The sequence below is a fragment of the Schistocerca serialis genome, chromosome 4 (assembly GCF_023864345.2).
Source record: "Schistocerca serialis cubense isolate TAMUIC-IGC-003099 chromosome 4, iqSchSeri2.2, whole genome shotgun sequence".
Lineage (NCBI taxonomy): Eukaryota > Metazoa > Arthropoda > Insecta > Orthoptera > Acrididae > Schistocerca > Schistocerca serialis.
This window is the reverse complement of record NC_064641.1, coordinates 395,027,054-395,050,491: the sequence shown is the minus strand read 5'-3', so window position 1 is coordinate 395,050,491 and position 23,438 is coordinate 395,027,054. Positions and strand designations below refer to the sequence as shown.

At 38.0% G+C, this 23,438-nt stretch overlaps 1 protein-coding gene across 5 annotated transcripts in view; it reads left to right on the top strand.

Moving 5' to 3' along the window:
* LOC126474916 (uncharacterized) overlaps positions 1–23,438 on the top strand; it is a 408,277-nt gene that overhangs the window by 255,974 nt on the left and 128,865 nt on the right. For all 5 annotated transcript variants that reach the window (XM_050102418.1, XM_050102416.1, XM_050102417.1 and 2 more), the window contains one exon: positions 4,584–4,746. In XM_050102418.1, the coding sequence (XP_049958375.1) occupies positions 4,584–4,746 (163 nt within the window). The remainder of the gene's footprint in view (positions 1–4,583; positions 4,747–23,438) is intronic.

Sequence of the window (23,438 nt, the reverse complement as noted above, 5' to 3'; positions counted from 1 at the left end):
GGTTTTTTAGACACTGAATCACATTTTAAAAGTTCTAAGTTTTGATCTGATAGGTGGCAGTAGCCAAAATTAAGTTATAAATAAAGACATATATTAAGTGATCTAGATTATTTTATTTACTAAATACCTATTGTTTCATGTCTAATGATAGCAATTAAATGTTTAAATGAGATTGACATGCTTTATGATAATTTGGCAGGCAACATGAAAATGCAGACAACCATTCTTGTTGTAGAGTGACAGTGCACAGGAAATATAAGATCGAAATGTATCTTAAAGGCATGTTGATAGACTGAACAATGTGAATGGAGACACAGAGCACTTTACTGAGCTGTATTAGTGAGTCAAGTTTTCTTTGGTCTCCATTACACAGGTAGTGTGTTCGAAAGAATGTTCAGAAAGAGGTTTCTGATTAAAAACACAAAACCTTTGCAAATCATGAAGGGTGGTGTAAAACTTTTTCTCAGTAGTTTATAACATAGGACAAACGGGTATGACAGAAGAACTTTGAATTCACAGCTATAACAAAAAATTTAGTCTACACCAGTACACCTCTGACTCTTCAAAGAATTGAATTCGGTGGGTAAAACAGCTTCAGACATGTATTTACTTTACAAATGACTTAGTGTGTTAAATATTTTATGTTAAAGCATGTAAGCAAGAAAAAGTCTAGAAAATGTTTGAATTTGTGCATAAAGTTTATTGGAAGTCATCAAGTGCTCTCATTATGAAACATTAGATGAATATAGCCTGGTAATTTGTGTTCCATTTAAGTGAAAGGAAGTATTTCACACATCTCAACATTTATGAGTCTTATCTCCCAAACTGTGTCTTGTACAATAATTTGATTTTGCAGGTACGTTCAGCTTTGTGTGGATACTGTCTGGAAACTGTGTTGCAAATAGAATTGTTAGTAGAGAAGTAATAAATTAAAATCTCATATAAAGACTGTTGGACGTTGCTAAGTGCTCTCATTCTCAAATACTGTATGAATAAAGCCCAGATATTTGTGCACCATCAGTTACGCTACCTCAAGACAAACACTCAGTTTCTAGCTGTAATACTTGTCTTACTGTGTTAACATATACCTCTTAATGAGTATATTATGCCAGTATTTTAAATTTTAATATTCAGCCAATAATTACGTGAAATATTGAAAATTAAATTTTTGTTGCCCGTGGAAGCCACTCAGTAGGCAACTTGCAGTTGGTAGTGAGGTGTTGGCTAGTAGCTTAGTAATATAGATATCATATATTAAAAAACTTATAAGGTAATACAGCACAAAGACAATGTACACAGTTTTTTGAAGTGGCATGATTCTGTAATCTCAGTGATTTTCTTTCATCATTTCCGCCTGCTTGCCTCTAGACACATATGCTTCTAAATAATTCCGAGTTTTTGTTTTAGACAGAATGTGCAGTGCATGAAATGATCAGGAAGCAATGAAAAGGCCATTTAACTGCTTCTAATAACGTTTTTCTCCTTCCTCAGTTTATTATTATTGTTGTTGCTCTTCTTGCCTCTCTCTTTGAATTATCCAGAAGCAAATATACAGTCCTTTTGAGCAAAAACTAGGGCTACATTCCAAGCACTAAGGCATATGAAAACATACCCAAGAGCTAAAAATGAATCCATCCTGATTTATTATCTTGTTTATTATTTCAGTTTTACCCAGCCTAATTGTAATGCAAATTAAGAAAATTCTTCACCAGTCCTATTTGGCTTTACAGCTGAAACATCATCAGTTGTGTGTGAGTGTAAACTGGCTTGGTGTAACATTGTTGGTAAAAGCTCTTATGGTTCTAGCTGGATGGCCATGTTGAAATACCATAACATTTCAATGAGTGTCATACTTATCATATTCTTATCAGGATTCATAAATTTTCTTTTGAATGTCTCCCTGTTTGTATGAGAATGCAGGTATTGATATAAACAGGGATTTACAGCAGTCTCACCAATATGAAACATGACAATGGAAACAAATTTCCAAGTTTTTTCTTAATGTGTGGTGTACCATAATTCAAGTTAAGTTCAAAGATCATGTTGTTGTGGAGGAAAGAAGTGCCAGTCACAACTACTTTCATTTTTCGGAAAGCCACACAGAATGAAATATACTTCCAGCATCATATCCTGCTACCATCTCTCTAAGGTAACCTCTCGGCCTCACTTTCCTTAATTGGTAGGTTGGTTGGGTAGTATCATTACTTGGCTACCAAACTTTACAGACTTTAAATTCTTGAGTTTTTATTTATTGAGTTATCTGAATATAGGAGTTCACAGAAGGAAGATGAATAGGTGACATTTGGAGATGTTCTAAGACAAGCAACGTACCAAGTTCTCATGAGGGTACATAACTACATTCCAGCTGATAGAACATCTTCTGAAGATTTATTCTGGCCTACTTAAAATTGATTGTGAAATGTAAATTTACTTTAACTGTTGAAAATGTATTATTACTAATCTACTTTTGTAACAGTACATGCCTGTATGAACTTGCTTCATATGATTATTTGTCTCACCTCCTGGAATATTTACTTTCCTGCTTGGTGCATCAAACAATTGAAAGAAGATATTGCCAGCTCCAAAGTATTTTATATTTTTTTGTGACAAGGAAAGTTGCTACTCACTATATAGTGGAGATGCTGAGTCACAGATAGGCACAATAAAAAGACTCTCACAATTATAGCTTTCGGTCATTAAGGCCATCATCAACAATAGACACACATACGCAAACATACACACACACAAAAACACCCAAATGCAACTCACAAACGTGACTGCAGTCTCAGACTACTGAAAGTGTGGTTTCAGTTGCCTGAGACTGCAGTTGCGTGTATGAGTTGCATTTTCGTGAGTGTGTGCGCGTGTGCGTATGTGTGTCTGTTGTTGATGAAGGCCTTAATGGCCGAAAGCCATAATTGTGGGAGTCCTATCTGTGACTCAGCATCTCTGCTATATGGTGAGTAGCAACTTCCCTTATAATATTGTTACATTCTATCCTGGATTTTCCATTGTTTCATTATATTTTTTGTGTAAGAGTGATTGAATTTTTATCAATTTCCTAGTAAAACATTTGGAGAAGTTGAATTAACTGTGCATTAACTTATTCTTGGACGCAGACACAGTAATTTATACATCAGGAAACAAGAAATGTAAAATCTATTTCAGTCTTTCCTACTCATTCTGTGCTGTAAGTCTCCACTGACCTGCGGTTCTGGGTGACTTTACCCAAATTCTACCTCTTTTCCTAGACCTCTCTAGTCATTTTCCTTCACCTCTCTTCCTTCCCCTTCAACCCTTCTCCCTGAAGAAAGAAGGAACCACTGGCTCCGAAAGTTTGTCTAATTACAACCATCTTTGTGTGTGTGTTCTGCTGCCACTTTGTGAGTAGATTTTTTACCTAGCCAACTAAATCATTCTGTCAAAAATCTAATTCAGGTGTTTCCATGTTTTATTGTGCTTTACATAATTCAAAATTCATCTGTCTACACGCATTAACCTGTCCATCTTATTTCCTAATACAGTGACCTTTTGTGTTTTCCTATGTTATCCATCTGTAGTGGCATAATCCATGTTGTTGTGGAATCTCTAATAATGGGACAAGAGTGTCACACTAAGTCTCTTTCTGAGATACATACTGAGAGTATTACATCAAAGAAAGTATTGGAGTATCCAAAACATTTAACACTTGTTTTCCAACATTAATCTCAAAACACACATATATATAACAGATGGTTCTGGGTCCCAGTCATCCTGGGGTACAAGTGACCTACTCTTCATAGTTACCCTTCCCTGTCATATACCTCACTATGCCTCGAGACAGGAACTAATATTTACAAAAGCGCTAAAAGGTGTCTGTCAGCAGTACCAGCAATTCTGCATCATAATTTTTATACATCTATGTAATTGTCATTTTTCTTTCTTCATAGCTACCACATGCTGACCAATAAATTGCCTTACTGCATGGAATTAGTTGTGAATATTTTTACCACTTGAATATCTCTTCATGAGAGAGCATTCATAATTTTTAAATCTCAGCTTTGATATGTTCTTCAAATTGAATGAAAGGGGCAGTTGTGTACAAACATACTTGCTCATCTATCTCTGTATACATATGTATTGCAATAAGCTTAATAACTAAATTAAAAAAAGGCTGTATGAAAAACAGAGTGCTTAAAAGTCTCAGGTTTGAAAGAGTAATTATATTTTAAAGAATGCTTTTTTGAGTAACATTTAAGCAGTTTGGTGCTGAGTGTAATATTATCAGAAGAACCTAAATATTTATGTTAGTATTTGCAGTAGAAAAAATTTTTGTCAAGAGGAAATTATTAACAATCAGTGCAGCACAATAGCACCTGATAATAGAGTGAACAGTTTACTTTTCGAGATGGTGCACGCCTTTGCCACATCATTTCATATTTTTTTGGTTAAACTTCTCCGTGCTTCTGTAAGGAGTATCATTACTTCAGTTTACTTATATTACAATTTATTTAAAAAAATTCTAATTACAGTCAGTGGGTAAAACATGTCCCTCATAAAATATCACATTTTTACTATCTATCTGTTATAACATTTCCCTTTAGGTTCTGCAAGCCAGGATACATATGGTGTTGGAGATCTTAGTGGAAAACATAATATGTGGCGTGAAGAACAAACCTTTTCTGATTTGAATGGCAGGTACTGGGATATTTATCTACCACTTCAAGGTCCATACAGTGTTGCCCACAGATCCTTAGTGCTTTACAAGTAAGTTGGAATTTTTTGTTAGTGACCTTCATTGCCTCAGTAACAAATAACAGCATGCATAGAAATGGTGCAATGGGACAAAACGGCTGCGGGTAGACCTTTATAAAGCCAAAAGATGGCATGCTTGAAAATACGTTTCTTGGTGAAATGTATTGCTTGTTATGTACAAGAAAAACCTATAGTGAAATTTCTAGCACTTTTGGAAGAAAGGATATTGCAGTAAAATGGCTTAGCCACAGCCTAGTGGATTATTTCCAGAATGAATTTTTAGTCTGCAGCGGAGTTTGCACTGATTTGAAATTTCCTGGTAGATTAAAACTGTGTGGCAGACCAGAAGCTAAACCTGAGACCTTTGCCTTTCAGGATCAAAACCTCTACCAACTGAGCTATAAAAGCATGAATCAAGACCTGCACTCACAGATTCACTTTTGCCCATACCTCTTCTCCCACCTTCCATTCTTCAAAGAAATTTTCTTAGTCTTGCTTGGATAGCTCAGTCAGTGGAGCACTTGCCTGTGAGTGGCAAAGGTCCCAGGTTTAGGTCCCAATCTGACACACAGTTTCAATCTGCCAGGGTGTTTCAAATCAGAGCACTCTCTGCTGCTGAGTGGAAATTCATTTGGGAAACATTCCTTTAGGCTGTGGCTAAGCCATTTAGGTGCAATAATTTTTGTACCTGAGATATAGTTTGATATTCTGGGATAATTCTGCAGCTGCCTTTAGCACTTTCAGAATCCAGAAGAGAGCTATAAGGATCATTAATGGAAGCAAAACTGAAGACTCCTGCAAACCTTTTTCAGAAAGCTGGAGATCCTAAAATGCCACATAGTGCCAACCAAATACAGACTAAAACTCACAAAAATTACCTTAAAATAAATTTGAACCCTACTTGTGTTACATGCTAATACACAACTTTGTCAAAAGGAAGCAACCCACATGGCACTTAAGCTGTTTAGTTTTTTTTCCATCCTGTGTCATCAATTATTTGTTGAATATATTCCAATCTCTATCTTTCTCTACAGTTTTTATACTCTACAGCTCCCTCTGGTACTGTAGAAGATATTTCCTGTTATCTCATCATGTTTTATCATCCTATCACTTCTTGTCAGTGTTTTCCATATATTCCTTTCTTCGCTAATTATGAGTAGAAACCCCTCACTCCTTACCAGTCCACCTAATTTTCAACATTCTTCTGTAGTACACATCTTGTATGGTTTGATTCTCTTATGTTCCAGTTTTCCTACAGCCGATGACTCACTACCATCGAATACTTTGGTCCAGACATACATTTTCAGAAATTTCTTCCTAAAATTAAGGACATGTTTGATACCAGCAGACTTCTTTTGGACAGGAGTGTCATCTTTGTTTGTGGTAGTCCCTTTTATATGTTTTCCTTGATTCATCTGTCACAGGTTATTTTGCTTCCCAGGTAGCAGAATTCTTTAAATTTCTCTACTTTGAGATCACTAATTTTTATATTTTTATGTTAAGTTTCTCAGTATTCTGATTTCTGCTACTTCTCATAATGTTCATCTTTCTTTAGTTTATCGTCCATCCATATTCTAAACTAATTAGACTGCTCATTCCATTCAACAGATCTTGTAATTCTTTTTCATCATTACTGAGGATAACAATGTGAATCTTATCATTGATGTTCTTCACTCTGAATTATAATCTAACCATTGAACGTTTCTTTTATTTCTGTCATTGCTTCTTTGATGTATAGATTGAACAGTATGGATGAAAGACTGTGTACTTGTTATTATCCAATGCTTTGGTCCAGACATACATTCTCAGAAATTTATTCCTCAAATTAAGAACGCTTGATACCAGCAGACTTCTTTAGGCCTTCCAATCTCATTGTTCCATCTTTGTTCTTTTATGTGTTGGTATTTATGTTACTCACCTTTGTTTATAACTCACTCCTATTTTTCTCAGATTTCTGAACAATTTGCCCCATTTAACATTGTTAAATGCTTTTTCCAGCAAATCCTATGAATGTGTCTTCATTTTTCTTCAGTCTAGTTTCCATTATCAACTACAATGTTAGATGTGCCTCTCTGGTGCCTTTATCTTTCCCAAAGCCAAACTGATTGTTATCCAACAGTTCCTTAGTTTTCTTTTAAATTCTTATGAATATTATTCTTGTCAGCAACTTGGATGCATGAGCTGTTAAATTGATCATGGGATTGTTCTTGCACTTATCTTCTCTTGTTATCTTTGCTACTGAATGGATGATATTTTTACAAAAGTCTGATGGTATTGCACCTGTTTCATAGATTATACACACCAATTTGAATCATCATTTGATCCCCCACTGATTTTAGAAATTCTTATGGAATGTTATATATCCCTTCCACTGTATTTAATCTCAGGTCATCCAAACCTTTTTTTTAAATCCTGTCTCGTAATACTGGATCCCCTCTGTTTTCCACATCAAGTCAAATTTCTTTTTCTATTGTGTCATAGAGACCTTGGGTGTACTTTATCCACCTATCCACTCTCTCCTCTGCATTTAACAGTGGAGTGCCCAATGCACTTATGGGATTCTGGATACGGATCGTAATATATGTAATAAACAGTTCCCAAGTTTTCTATATACACATATATTTTACCATAAAGACTGATACACATGAACACTGCATGAAGTACAAGGGCAGACTGAATTCAACATGGTGGCTCATCAGAGCAGTTAATATTCCAAAGATTGTAATTTGTGTGGTCAATGTGACCTATAGACGCCACAAACTCTTTAATGTTGCATTTTCTGTATGCTGAGTCAATCCTTCCGCTGATCATTTCTTTTTCAACTTCTTTACATTTTTCCCGCAGCCATTTCGTCTTGGCCTCCTTACACTTCCTATTGAAGTAATGACAATTTCATAATTATACTTCGACATTTTTTTGTATGTGGTTTCCTCTGTGCTTTTTTTTCTTTCTTTTGTCTGTATCTTGTCTTCATAGTTGTATTGTGGTTGTAACTGTAATTGTGATTGGTAATTTCTAGACGTAAAAACAGGTTATGAAACTAGGTGCTAGGTTTTACTGTACAAGAAATGAAGCTGGAAAAAATAATTGATTAATTCAGTACATAATTCACATTCATGGTTCAGGAGAGAGAGAAATACAGGATACCATTGTTTGATGGCTCCAACATTAGGACTGAAACAGTTTTAAATGAGCTAGAATTATTGAGTGACGAGGCAAGTGGTGGCTCAGACGCCGGGGTGGGCGAGTTTATGCGAGGCGTCGAAATCCTGCCGGCACAATATGGGCGGGAACAAAGGCCACAGAATTCCCGTAGAAGAGTCACATCACACATCATCCAAAATGCCAAGGAACTTAGCCTTGGTAAACATGAGTGAAGACTGTGGGTCTTTGAGCAGAACCTGAGTGTCCTCGTCCAAAGGCTGTAGAGCGGTGAGTTCAGATAAATCGACAATACTTGAAACGGCGTTGTTGGTGTGCGAGAGGGAATCAGCGGGGATGTTCTCCGTGCCTTTGATGTAGCATACATCTGTAGTATAGTAAATGGAGAGACCAGGTCAAAGTGGCGGAAATGTCGGGGGGGGGGAGATCCTCTGGCAGGTTGCAAAGGCGTCCACCAGCTGTTTGTGATAATTAAGAATGAAGAAAGGACGGCCCTCATTGTCAGTGCTGAAATGTTTGACGGCCTCATACACCACCAGAAGCTCTCTATCAAAAGCAGAATTTTTCTTCTGTGCTGTAGGCAGATTTTTGTAGAAGAAATGAGATGGTGAAACTGTCTCACCTTTGCTGTGTTGTAATACTGCCCCGACCATGATACAGCTGGTGTCCGTAGTGATGAACAAATCAGCAGAAGGATCAGGGTGGGCGAGTAGGGCTGCCTGAGCTAAAGCTGTTTTAAGAGCCCTGAAAGTCTCTAGCATGGGTTCAGTCCAACGGACTGGTTTGATGCCCGGTTTGCCGGAGAGCGAGTCCGTCATTGGGGCCTGCATGGCGGTGGCAGAAGGTAGATGACAGCGATAGTAATTTATAGTACCTAGGAAACATCTAAGTTCTTTGTATGTAGCTGGGAGTGGCAATGACGTGATAGCCTGCACACGGGATTTGGGAGGCTGTATTCCGCCTGCGGAGACAGTGTAACCCAGAAATGTCACAGAAGACTGACGCAATTGGAATTTTTCTTTGTTGACCTTGACACCGTTGGATGCCAAAGTCTGGAGGACGGGGAAAATGATCTTTGTGGTCGTCAGTCGATTTGCTGAAAATGAGTATGTCATTCAGGTATGCGAATTGCCTTAAGACTGAGTCAATGAAACGTTGTCACATTTGTGCTGCATTCTTTAAACCGAATGGCATGAAGTTGTACTGGAACAAACCGAGTGGCGTGATGATCACAGTCCTTGGAATGTCTTCCGGCACTATGGGAATCTGGTGATAAGCACGTTTGCAGTCAATCACACTGAAGATTATCGTGCCCGATAACATATGAGTGAAATTGTTTGTGTTTGGCATGGGGTAATTGTCTATGACAGTGCAAGCATTTAAAAGTCTGTAATCACCAAGCATTTGAAAAGAACTGTCATGTTTGGTGACAAGGTGAATTGGTGAAGACCAATTGCTGTCCGATGGCTGTAGTATGCCTGCCTCCATAAGTTCGTTAATTTGCTGCCAGGCCGCATGCAACTTAATGGGGTTGAGGCGTCTAATCTTGTGTCTAAGAGGAGGGTGGGCAGTGGTATTTTCCTTGTGTGTCATTCCGTCAGTGACGGAAGTGACTGAGAACTGCACACGAGGCTGAGTAACTTTCTGACGTGGAGTTTTGGGACAAGTGGGGTGCAATGAGGCGTAGCCGTTAGCGTGAGTGGGAAAAGGCAGTACGAAAGTCACATGCCTATTACACGAGTGCGGCGTGTGCTTGTTTGTAGAGGTCAGCTGTGCACACAGCACAGAGTGGAGTGGGGCACACAGCGACTGTATGTTGTTAACTTTGCCTTGGGCAATCGGCATGGGCGAGAGAGCTGCTGGCGTCGCACGACGGACAGTGATGGCTGCCGAGTTGCTTGGCTGGCGTGCAGGAGAGGAGGAATGTTTATCAACAAATGGGGTGGCTGCCTGCGTAGTGGGCATGGTCATGCTGTGTGAGCAATTGTTATTAGAGACACTGTTTGAAACACGAAGCACTGTGTGTAGTGGGCGCTTGGGCAGTGCAGAGGTCACTGAACACGAATCGTCACATGCAATGAATGTTTTTGAACTAACCTGCTGAGTGTTTGAACTGATGCTTGGTGATGAAGTTCGATCCGGTGAAGGAACTGTGGATTGCAGTTTCAACAGCGAGGTGCGGGTCTCAATGAGCTCGTTGTAAGTGTGAGCAATGCATTATTTCAGCTCATCGTTCTCCCAGTGGAGGTACACCACTGAGTCGTATTCTGAAAGTAGGTTAGTGACGCAGGTCACAATCTTGCCTGCAAAGGCAGAACAGTTGCGAACTAAATCCCATGTTACGGCAGAAACAGAACTAGGAGTAAGGGTGCCGGAGCACGGTATCTATTGTGCTAGATGGGTGGTGTAACACTGAACACTGGACTACGTTCAGGGAGAGCTTGTAAAGGGACAAAAAATCCATAGTGAGAATTGGTTCATCAATGTCGGCGATGTAGAAGGTCCATGGGAAACGCAGATAAGGCGATAGGTCCACCATCACTTTCACAGAACAGACAGTTTGTAATGTTGATGTGTTGACAGCTCGTAGGAGAGACTTCATCAGTGAAAGTCGGTAGGAGCCAATGATCGAGGTATGATAGACATGTCAGTGCCAGTGTCAATTAGGTAGACAAACTGTGATGAAATGTCTGTTACATATAAACAACCGCTCAGCCAAGGGGATGAGTGGATGGAGTGCAATGTTAGGGGATGCCTGTGAAGTTCCTCGCAGGACTCGGCGTCACTTAGTTCCTGCAGTCAGCATCTGGGTGTTGGCAAGGTAACCTGCACTTCTTGGCCTCAGCCCCAAAAATCTTGTGGTACCAACAGTACGGATGTGGTGATGGCAGTGACTGTGATAGTGGGGGAGGCTTCTCATTGATCTGTTCTGGGACATAAACCGGGATGTATGGAGCATGGGAGAGTCTTGAGTGCTCGGAAAGAGGAGAGAGCGAACAAGTACTGCCTGGCGGTGTAGAAAGCGTGGAAGTGGAACGGGCCCTGCCCCTGCCTGCAGACGGCCAGTAAACAGGAGGTGTAGTATCACACAGTGATGGGGAATAAGTTGGGTGTTTGTGGCACAGGAGCGCATACAGCTGATCTGCAATGCCTAGGCTAGAACTGATAGACTTGAAAAAGTGTGGCTGTAGGTGTATCTGTAGGTCAGTAGGTAACTTGGCAGACCATACCGCCCACAGAGTGACATCTCACATCATGTGTTCACTCATGAGTAACCTGAGGTGGCGCCAAAGTTGTGACGTAGTGTGTTCCCCCATGTGCTACTCATACAGAATCTTGATTATCAATTCCTGTGGCGAGTAGGCAAGTCAGTCCAGTATTGTTTTCTTGGCGAACTCGTACTTTGGTGGCAGTGGAGGCAAAAGTAGGAGATCACAAATTAAATCCAAGTGGTCGTGAAGGTGTGTGACCAAACATAGGAACTTGGAGTTGTCATCAGTCACTTGGTGCAGCTCAAAGAGGTGCTCCACCAGTGCAAACCATGAAACTGGATTGTCCTCGTATAGAGGAGGTAGCTTGGGTAGGCGGTCTGGAGGTGGAGATGAAGGTGGCTTCGGCGTGTCTTGGAAGGCCTGCAGTCCCGCTGCACAAGTGTTCATGCTGGGATCTGGCTTCACCGGAACAACGGCTGGTTGTAATGTCTCTGAAGACACCCGAAAACATAACGTGGCAGCCATGGTTGGTACCATGGGCTCCGATTGGGTGAGCTGCGCATAATGAGGGCCTGTAAACTGGACCATAAATTTCAGGAATAACACTGACATTGTCCAACTTAAAAATGATGTGGAAGGCTGGCGCAGCAGATGCAGACAGTACTGCGGAAGGAGCGAGCAGTTGTATGGTCGGAATGGTCGGAATCGAGGCCCCCCATTGGTGAGGGGGTTAGGGAGGGGGGTGGCCTGGAGCTTAAAGTGGCAACAACAAGAGTTTTCCACGCACATTGGCCACGCACCCTTCATGGTAGGACCAAAAAACACTGGTGAAACCTGTTGGCGGTCCCACTGTTGTAGTACAACATTGCTGGGTGAAGAGGCTATGTTGGGTGTACTCATACCCACGTGGTCGCGAAACTGGGCTGCCGATCCGGTGGTTTGTTCTGGTGAACTGGATGCATAAAAATGCCTGTTACTGATTTGTGACTAAGGCGAGGCTGGCGTAGCTTGGTGATAGTTGAATGCTTGTGTGTTTTGCACAAATGGCGGTGTTGCACACGGCACTATTGTAACCAATGTCTTGGCGAGTAGAGCATCAAAACACATTTGTGAATTTCGGTCCCTTTGAACTTTGTATGAGTTATTGATCGTCACACTATTTTGTAGATCATCCACTTCACTTTTCACTTGTTGTTGTGTGTAATCCAGCGAAACAAAGCCGGAGTCCATTGAGATAACTGCATATCACTCAGTTGTTGTGGAGTTGCTAAAGTAGAGGTTATCCTCATCGAAGATCGTAGATCACTGTCCGTTAGTTGTTAAATAGCCGACGGCAGAGGGGTTGTATTGGCCTGTTCTTAAGAGCTGGGCCTCCAAATCTTTGTAAAGAATGTTTGGTGATGTAGCCATGGCACCAGACCTGAAACCTGTTGATTCTATATGACGGGCGTGGAAGTCGTGGAAGACGTAGAACTTTTTGTCTGGGGTCACCAATATGGGATTCTAGATAAGGATCGTAATATATGTAATAAACAGTTCCCAAGTTTTCTATATTCACATGTATTTTACCATAAAGACTGACACACATGAACACTGTATGAAGTACAAAGGCAGACTGAATTAAACATGGTGGTTCATCAGAGCAGTTAATACTCCAAAGATTGTAATTTGTGTGGTCAATGTGACCTACCGACACCACACACTCTTTAATGTTGACTTTTCTATATGCTGAGTCAATCCTTCTGCTGATTGTTTCTTTTTCAACTTCTTCACATTTTTCCTGCAACCATTTCGTCTTGGCCTCCCTACAGTTCCTGTTGAAGTAATGACAATTTCATAATTATGCTTTGACATCTTTTTATATGTGGTTTTCTCTGTGCTTTTTTTCTTTCTTTTTTCTGTATCTTGTCTTCATAGTTGTATTGTGGTTGTAACTGTAATTGTGATCAGTAATTTACCTAAATGTCTGGTAATTTCTAGACTTAAAAACAGTCTATGGAACTAGGTGCTAGGTTTTACTGTACAAGAAATGAAACTGGAAAAACTAATTGATTAATTCAGTACATAATTCACATTCATGGATCAGGAGAGAGAGAAATACAGTATACCATTGTTTGGTGGCTCTGACATTAGGACTGAAACACTTTTAATTGAGCTAGAATTATTGAGTTTTGTGGAAAAGCTCTACATGAAAATGGTAGATTCTGCTCCAGGATGGCACAACTGAACAACATGAACAGAAGAAAGCTCAGAAGGGAGAACGTAAAAAATATGATAAAAACTGCAAGTCATAAATAATCCAAAGAATTTCAGATAGTTACTTAGAATATGCCAAGGACAAGGAAAGAGCCTAAGATCTGTGCAGTGCATGAGCTCAAACTTCTGCGCAGAGAGGTCATTCAGAAAGACTCTGTTGACCATAAAGTTTAATGCAAATGATGATACTCTTGAAAAATCATTTTTTAAAGTTTGGTAAGTTAATACTTGATTTGAAAGCATTGAGTGGTAATATTGAGGTAACTAATGCAGTGTCTGGTTTGTTACTAACAGTGCCTCGAGAAAACAAAGTTCTTTTTACTGCTCTGGAAACCTTATCAAGTAAGCAATTGAAATGGAGTTTTGGAAAGAAGAGACTATTAAAAGAAGAAGCAAAATGCTGTAATTCTACATGTCATTAAATGAACAGCCTTCTTCTACAGCATTTATCTCACAGCAAGGTCAAAGGAGGTGCAAGTGACACCTAAGTCTCAAGGTATGAATGATGCAACAAAGCTCAGTGTCAATATATCTATTAGAGATGTTAGAAGCCAGTTCATATTAGGGCACAATGCAAAGTTAAATTGTCACAAAAGCATAAAAGTAACAGTTCTGCAAATGTAGGAAAAAGTGCAAATTAGATGCAAGTGAAAATAATTTTTCTTTCTCTGCTGTTACTGTAAGTTTTCCAGATGGCAAAGTAGACTGGTTTATAGGCTCAGGGTCAACATAACATTTAATTAATGAATCTCTTCCTTTGATGAATGTGAAGGAACTGGAAAATCCAATAAAAATAAAGGTTGCCAAAACAGATACATCTTTGTTTGTCAGCAAGGTTGGAGATGTTGATGTTGAAAGCATGATTTGTGGAAAGAAACTTCAAACAAAAATAAAAGATCTTCTTGTGTCAGATTTACTAATAATTTATAATCAGTGTGTAAACTAGAAATGGCTGGATATTGCATTGTTTTCACATATACCTTTCATTCATACATACTATGAGTTCTGTGTGTTGTGCTTGTGTTTCAGAATTTGATGTAGACTTGTGGCATAAACATGTAGGACATTTGAACCTTGAAAATATGAAGAAACATCATTATCTAGCAGAGGGACTGTACAAAGTAAAGTTTTTGAACCTGTAAAAAATGCTTGACCAGCATAGAGGTTAAACAGATACAATTACCACATATTCAGCCTCATGTTCGAGCCAAACTACCACTTGAAATGATACATATGATGTCCTTGTTCCTATAATGCCCATTTCTTTTGATGGAAAGGAATATATAGTGACTTTCACTGATGGTTATGATGGACCCACAATTCCATATTATTGGTTTCTTTTTATGCAAACACGGACCAATATAAGAGTTTCAGGATAAAATTATTGATGATTATACTCACTTTACAGGAGCTGATACTCTTCAATGAGAGTCTGAACTGTTTCATTATTTTAAAGTATACTGTGAAATGGCTACTGCTCATTTTAACATGACAATCGGTAAATTTAGATGTGCCAATGGTCATGAACACATTTCAAATGAAATGATGAAATTCTTTGAAGAAAAGGGGGTGCAATTCAAGTTTACCAGAAGATACACACCTCAGCAAAATTGAGTGGCAGAATAACTAAACAGTACTATCATTGAAAAGCCTCATTATATGTTTCTTGGATGTGAACTTGGAAAGCAGTTTTGCAGAAGTGTTTTTATCCTTAATCATAGTACTAATTCGACTTTAGATGGAGAAATTCCAGAAATTCTGTGGCATGAAGGAAGTGAAATTAGGAGAAATTATCTGTATTTGGGTGTGTTGCATGCTTGCACACAAAATGTTTCATGACTGGATATTGTCTTATAGTTACAAATTATGGTGTCCCAAACAACACAAGATTCTATTGGAAAAAAATGGAATTTTGGAGAATATAAGTATCTATTTGTAGGTGAAAGCAATGATGACTGGATCTTGAAGCAGACTGTTCAAATGTGCGACATAATGCAGAACATAGCAGAAGATCAAGAGCATCAGAATGAAACTAACTTCAAAGAAACTGAACAAACTGTTGAAGATAACTAAGAGCCTGTGACTTCAGAAGAAGTGATGGAAGCAGAACCTCTGCAGAAAAGCAACAGATTAACAAGAAAACCTAGGTACTTGGAGGATTATGCAGTGTTAGTCTAGAATGCAGAAGCATTTGAGGAAACCTTACCTCAGAATTTTGGAGATGTAAAAAGTCAGCATGATGAAGAAGAATGGACAAAAGCAATAAAAGAAGAAATGAACTCTCTCTCATCTGAAGGAATTTGGTCTTGTGCACCACTTCCAGCAAATAAAAGAGCCATAGACAGTAAGTGGATGTTCAAACTAAAATAGATGTGTCTAGAAATATTGAGAGATATAAGGCATGCCCAGTTATTAAAGGTTGTGCTTAGATACAGGTTTATGACTATGAGGAGGCATATGTTCCAGTTACTCCACTCACAACATTTAGAACTTTTCATAGTTTGGTGAATGAACATGTGTTTATGAAACAAATGGTTGGACAAAATGCATTCCTGCATGGAGAACTGACTGAAAAAAAAAGTGTGAAAGTTCCTCGAGGTGTAAGGCTTAAGGAAGAACTTGTATGCAAACTCAATATAGCATTATATGGGCTGAAGCGAGCACCAAGAATCTGGTACTCTACATTTGACAATTTTATGAAGAAAACTGGGTTTTAACAATCTGAAGTTGATATATGTCTCTATATTGAAAGCCATAATGGTTATAACACTTATTTGCCACTGTATGTGGATGATATTCTAATTGCTGGGAATCTAAAATGCAAAATTACTCGTATTAAGAAGAAGTTACAATTAAAATTTTGAATGTGAGAACTTGGTGGACCAATATCATTCCTTGGAATAAATATACAGAGGACCAGTGGCAAAATGTTTCTTAATCAATGAATTTATCTTGAAAATTTATTGAAAAAATTCACTATGGAAGACTGTACTTGTAAAACACTGATGGAAGTCAAACCCAGTGAAGATGGTTGTGGTGGCATGGTTGGAAATAAACCACCCAGAAAATTAACAGGTTGTTTGATGTATGTAATGACAGCTATGAGACTAGACATAAGTGCATCAGTTACCTATTTTAGTAGACATCAAAATAAATCAACAGAATTCTACTGAAAAGGTTAAGGTTCCCTTAACACTTGATGTTGCTCTGTGTTACAAAAAGCTTAATTCAAATGCTCTTCTCTGCTATGTTGATTTTGTCTGGGGAAGTGAAGAAGACAGAAGATCTATGACTGGATACATACTCCAGGTTTTGGGAAATACTGTTTGTTGCACTGCAAGGAGACAAACATGTGTTTCACTGTCTACAGCACACACCCTGTGGCTGAAGAATCTTCTTGAAGAATTTTAAAATATGTGAAATCTCCAACAATTTATGAAGATGACTGAAGCATGTGGATATGAAATACAATTTCCTACAAACAGCTGTACAATGAAGGACATCTGAATGTTCAATACATTAGCTCCGAGAAGCTCATTGCAAATATTTTAACAAAAGCAACTGTGTGTGTACAGTTCAATAAACTGTGTCTAAAGATGAGAATACTGAAATTTGCAGATGCTTAATGAAATTATTAAATTGAAGAGGGGGGGAGGGTTGAAGTAATGACAATTTAATAATTATGATTTGACTTAATTTCTCTTTGTTTTTATTATCTGTGTTTTTTCCTTTTTATATCTGTATCTGGTCCTCGTGGTTGTTTTGTGGTTGTAATTGTAATTGTGATAAGTAATAAACAGATATTACCTATTAAATACCTGTTAATTTTTACATTAACAACAGTTTCATTCCTGGGTGATTTATATTGCAGTACTCCTATCTTCCCCTGAACATATTTGTATCTCATTCACTTGTCTATCAATGAAATATTTCATGTTAACCCAAAGTCTTTTCACAGCTACTTTTCTAGCACCTTTGTTTACCTTTCCAACATCTGTGACAGCTCTTTCTAAAGCTGTCTGCATCTCTTCAATTGAACAACCTACTGTGGTATTCCTTATTGCAGTATCCACATCTTTACCAAACTTAAAATATGTCTCATCATTCATCAGTACTTTAGTACCCCACTTGCATCCTCATTCATTCCTCTGTATGATTCTCTTAATCTTCAACCTATTTTTCATCGTTACTAAATGGTGATCTGGATCGATTCCTGCTGTGGGTACACCTTACAATCTAGTATCTGATTTAAGAATCTCTGTCTGATTATGATACAATTCAACTGGAATCTTCCCATGTTCTTCAGGCCTTTTCCAAATGTTTCTCCTCCTCTTGTGAACAGTGTATTTGCAATTACTAACTGAAATTTATTGCAGAATTCAATTAGACTTTCTCCTATACCATTTCTACTATCAAACCCATATTCCCCTAACTCTTTCTTCTATTCCTTCCCCTATAACCTCATTCCAATCTCCCATGATTATTAGGTTTTCAACTCCCTTTAAATACTGAATAGCCTATTCAATATCCTCATATACTTTCCCTATCTCTTCACCTTTCTGCTTTCAATATCGGCATATATATCTGAATTATTATTGTCAATTTTGTTTGCTGTCGAATCTGGTGAAAGCAACCTTATCACTGAACTGTTCACAGTAACACACTCTCTGTCATACCTTCATATTCATATCAAATCCTACTAACTTTATATCATTTTCTTTTGCTGTTGGTATTACCCTATATTTGTCTGACCAGAACTACTACTCTTCTTTACATTTCACTTCACTGATCACCACTGTATCTATACTGAGATTTTGCATTTCCCTTCAGATTTTCTAGCTTCCCTACCATATTCAGCCTTTTGACTTTTCACACTCTGACTCATAGACTATTTTTATTTCGATCACCTCCCCTTGGTGGCAGTCTTCTCCCAGAAATCTGAATGCCGGACTAATCTGGAATCTTTTGCCAATGGAAACATCATCATGACACCTTTTAAATTAGAGGCCACATTTCCTATGGATACACCTTACATGTCTTTAATGGAGTGGTTTCCATTGCCTTCTAATTGTCACACCGTTGATGACTGCTGATTCTTCTGATTTTTAGGGGCAGTTTCACAACCTAAGGGCAAGAGAATGCTTTGAACCTCTGCACACCCCTCTGCCTTCTTTGACAAGGCCATTGGCAGAATGAGTTGACATCTTATGCCAGCAGTCTTCATCTGCCCTTAGTAATGATTTTTATTCAAAATTGAAGCAGTGGTTATGTTCAAATCTGAAACCCAGGATGTTCAGATTACTAGTAAAAGACACTATCGCTATTTATGTGTTTATTTATTTTTAAATCCAAATAAACCTTGTGCAAACAGAGGTGCCCTTTCACTACACTATTCCTCAAATGGCACATATATGAGACAATGATGAAAAAAGAGAGAAAGAGTGAGACTCAATTCAGCGATCCACCAACCATTGAGTCTCAGTACTAACCCTTTTCTTTTCTGTTAAACTGAAACTACAACATCAAACAGCTAAAGAACAAAACGTATCCCAAACAATTTTTTTCCTCACTGACTTACAACGGAGAACACAATCAACGAAACAGATTGCCGAAGATAGAAATGAGAAATGGTAAGGGCCATATACACCAGTAGGGTGTCGACATCTCTATCAGGAGAAGCCCATACCCACTGGCTACTTTAACAAACACCCTGTCTGGTAAATGTGAGATTTGTCATGTTAGCAAAATCGTCCTGATAATGGGGCAGTTGTGAGGCATCCCATTATCCAGTAAGCATGCGCTGCTGAAATGCCAAAAAGACATCTCTCTCCCCCCTTCACACACACACACACACACACACACACACCAGAAACAACAAAATTCACAAAATGAACAATTAACCACATCACAGATTTAATCTTCCACTTCGGAAAGAAGAAGGCACCCAGCCGCAGAAGAATGTTGGTGGTGTAAGCAGTGACAGAAGTCCTGGTGAAGAAAACAAGTTGATTCTGCTGCCAGAGCCACTTCTCCAAGTGACCACTGCAAGAGAATATAGGCACAAGTGTGTCAAAGGATCTACATCAACAATGTGTAGCCATGTCACTAAATCCAATTTGGTACAGATGTCCATTAGTAGGTAATATGTTATTCATGACTCTGTACCAAGAGGAAGTAACTTCCATCGTGTGAATCGGGAGACTGATGTTGGTTCATGCACCCTTCTGATAAACATGCAGTGTACACTAGACCACATACTTCAAGATGGCGGTGAAAAAAGGTTCATGAAAATCGAGTTCTGTGAAAAACGTAAAAAAGAATGAGTCTTTATGTATTCAGTGCAAAAAAAGTATCGTTGTTTGACCTGGAAAATGTTACTGCTGCAAAGTTAAAGCAAAAAACGCAAACGAAATCATTACAAGATCAAAATCTAGTGAAAAAACCATAGCAAATGCAAATTCAGTGACATCGACATGTAAACATTGCGATGATTTTCGTCTTGTTTTACCTCAGTGAACATAAAAGGACTGTAACCTTACTGGAGAAACAGCTGCAACATCTTGGCTGTAAAACTCAACAAACAGAGCATCGTCTGAACCTGGAAGAAATATCGGCTATGAGTGATGTAATCAAAGGAAGAACTACTGTGGAAACCAATACAAAACTTGGAAATAACAAAGTAAGTGCATTAAATAGTTATAATGACAAACGTGATTCCACAAACAATGTAAATCAGGAACATATGAGTCCAGATAATAATTACAAACAACAACAGCCGTGCACTGTAAATTTTTCGCGCATGTCGCATCCTAAACAAAGAAATGTGATTAAAAAATCAGTCGACTGGCCTCAAGTGTGCAAAAAAGAACAAAAAGTGTTGATTTTTGCCGATAATCATGGACGTCAGATAGCAGAAAAGGTAGCAGATACACAAACTAACGCAAGTGTCCAAGCCTTTGTCAAACCAGGAGCAGGCATTGCAGAAGTGACAAAAACAGTGGTAAAATCGCGTGAAAACCTTAACCCAAAAGGCTGTGTCGTAATTTTTGCAGGTGCGAATGATGTTGCCAGAGATAAAGGTAGTGAACTCATCACTGTTCTTGAAAGTGTGCTACCCAAATTAGGCAACACAAATGTAGCTGTTGTAAATCAACCACACAGATACGACCTTCCTCCTTGGTCATGTGTAAATAAATTAATAGAAAAAGTAAACAAAGAGATAGATACTGTATGCAAAAAGTTTCTGTATGTGAACTTAAGAAATGTAAGCGCGTTAGACAGGTCCGTGCACACCAGCCATGGCCTTCATTTAAATCACAGTGGGAAACAATTTTTGGTTGAAGAAATCTGTCGTCTAGCAAATTGGAATCACAATAGGCCTAATATAGAAGCAGTCCAAAGTACTTTGGACAAATGGGTCATAAAGAAAGATGCGATGTCTTATAAAAAGGGTGAAAGACATTATTTAGGGAAGGAGACTGTATCACAAAAAAATGTGATGCTGAATTAAATTGCAAATATAGACTGAAGATTGTACACCAGAATGTACAGTCATTAACAAACAAAGTTGATGAAATAAATATACTCCTCAATAGTGAATGGAAAGATGTTTCAGTGTTATGTTTTTGTGAGCATTGGTTACAAAATGAGTATTTTCAGTACCTAAAAATATTACATTTTAACCTTGCAAACTGCTTTTGTAGAATGGAATCAAAACATGGGGGAACTTGTATATATGTAAAAGAATATGTAGATTATAAGAGTATAACATCTGTTTGCAAACTTGGTTGTGAAAGAGACTTTGAAATCTCAGCTGTAGAGTTAATGTCTGAAAACACTATTATTTTATGTGTGTATAGATCTCCTGTTAGCAACATAAGTGTTTTTTTTTTTTTTTTTCAAAAAATTGGACCTTACTTTAGGCAAACTTAAGACAACTGGGAAAACAGTGGTACTATGTGGTGGTTTTAATATTGACTTTCTGAGCCATAGCCCTAACAGGGAAACGTTTTTAAATATTATAAAAGCCTACAATCTTTGTCTTACTGTTAGCTCTCCAACACATGTAACTAAAACTAGTGTCACTCTCCTTGATCAGGAATGTGTAAACATGGACAAGTGTACATCAGAAAACTTTGATACAGGCTATAGTGACCACCTTTCGCAATTACTGACCATACCTGTAAATCACATTTGACCAGTATAGAAAATGTTATCCATAAAACGATTTATAGTGGGAAAAATATTGATTGCTTCCAGTACCTAATCAGTGAACAATCATGGAGAGAAGTATATGATAACTCTAATACTAACGAAAAGATGGAACATTTTTTGAACATTTTAAAGCATAATTTTGACATAGCTTTTCCACAAAGGAAAGTTATTTCCAAGAGCACAGATAGATTTAGAAACTGGATTACACCAGGCATCAGAGTATCTTGTAAAAGGAAGCGGGAACTTTTTCTGCAGTCAAAAACTAACAGCAGTCCAGAATTTATTAATTATTTCAAAAAATACAAGCTAGTTTTGAAATGCATCATAAAGGAGGCAAAAATTAAGGAAAATGACAAATATATTATGAAGTCATCCAATAAAACTAAGTCCATGTGGAAAGCTGTGCAGGATCTTACTGGGAAGAAGACAACTCACAAAAATATTGTGATATCACATGATCACAAGAATGTCACTGACCCTAGGGAAGTTGCAAATAGTTTCAATTCTTACTATGCAACTGTTGCTGGGAAATTAGTGAAGGAAAAATTTGGAAATCCACCTAATACAACATGGAAAGAACTTTCGTCTATTGAAATAAATAATATATCCATGTTCCTCAGTCCAGTAAGCCCAACAGAGCTCCTAAATACCATTAATTCACTGAAGAGTAAGTATTCAACTGGTATTGATGATATTCCAGATTATATTATAAAAATAACAGCAAGACAAATACTTTCACCTTTATTGGACATATGCAATTCATTCTTATCATGTGGTGTCTTCCCTCAGCAACTGAAAATGGCAAAAGTAATACACCCATATAAAAAAAGGTGATCATCAATGTATGGGTAACTATAGGGGTGTGTCTCTATTGTCAGGGTTTTCGAAAATTATTGAAAAAGTGTTCCTTTCAAAACTAATTACATTCTTTGACAAGAATAATATTATTTCTGGATGTCAACATGGCTTCAGACCACAGAGATCAATTGAAACTGCCACTTTCAATCTGATAAACCATGTCTTAAATGCAGTGGATAACCACAGAAATATCTCAGGTTTATTCTTGGACCTAACAAAAGCTTTTGATGTGATTGATCATTCTATACTCCTGAGGAAGCTCGAATGGTATGGTGTAAGATGTGTGCCAAATCAGTGGATCAAATCATATTTGGAATATCGCTCTCAGGTAACTGAAATTAAGTACACAGAAGGAAATGAACTCCAGGTACACGTTTCAGAACCGTGTGGACTAACTCATGGTGTTCCACAGGGCTCCATTTTAGGTTGCTTTCTTTTTTTGGTCTACATTAATGATTTCTCATCACACGTTAGGGATTCCGAACCAGTTCTGTTTGCAGATGACACCAGTCTATTGATTGAAGGGAATAATGAAGAAAATCTTACTGCATCTGCAAAAGATATTATAAAAGGAGTTTCGGAATGGTTTACCAGAAACAGGCTAATAGTTAATCCCCAAAAAACAGTACTCATGAATTTCCACACTGATCAAAATAAAAATATGTAATATGTATAGATAACCAAAACATTAGTTCTGTCAATGAAACTAAATTTCTTGGGATTCATATCCAGGAAAATCTTAAATGGAACACTCATATCACAGCCCTAAATTCAAAACTAGCAAAAATGAGCTATGTGGTAAGAATTCTCTGCAACAGTACTAGTGCAGAAACAGTTAGGGCTGTATACTTTGCTCGTGTACATTCAATACTGAAGTATGGTATCATTTTCTGGGGAAATGTACATCAGGCCATAACAGTTTTCAGGAAACAAAAGGCAATTATAAGAAGAATGAAACAAGTGAGCAGCAGAAAATCATGCAAACCTTTCTATAAAGATCTG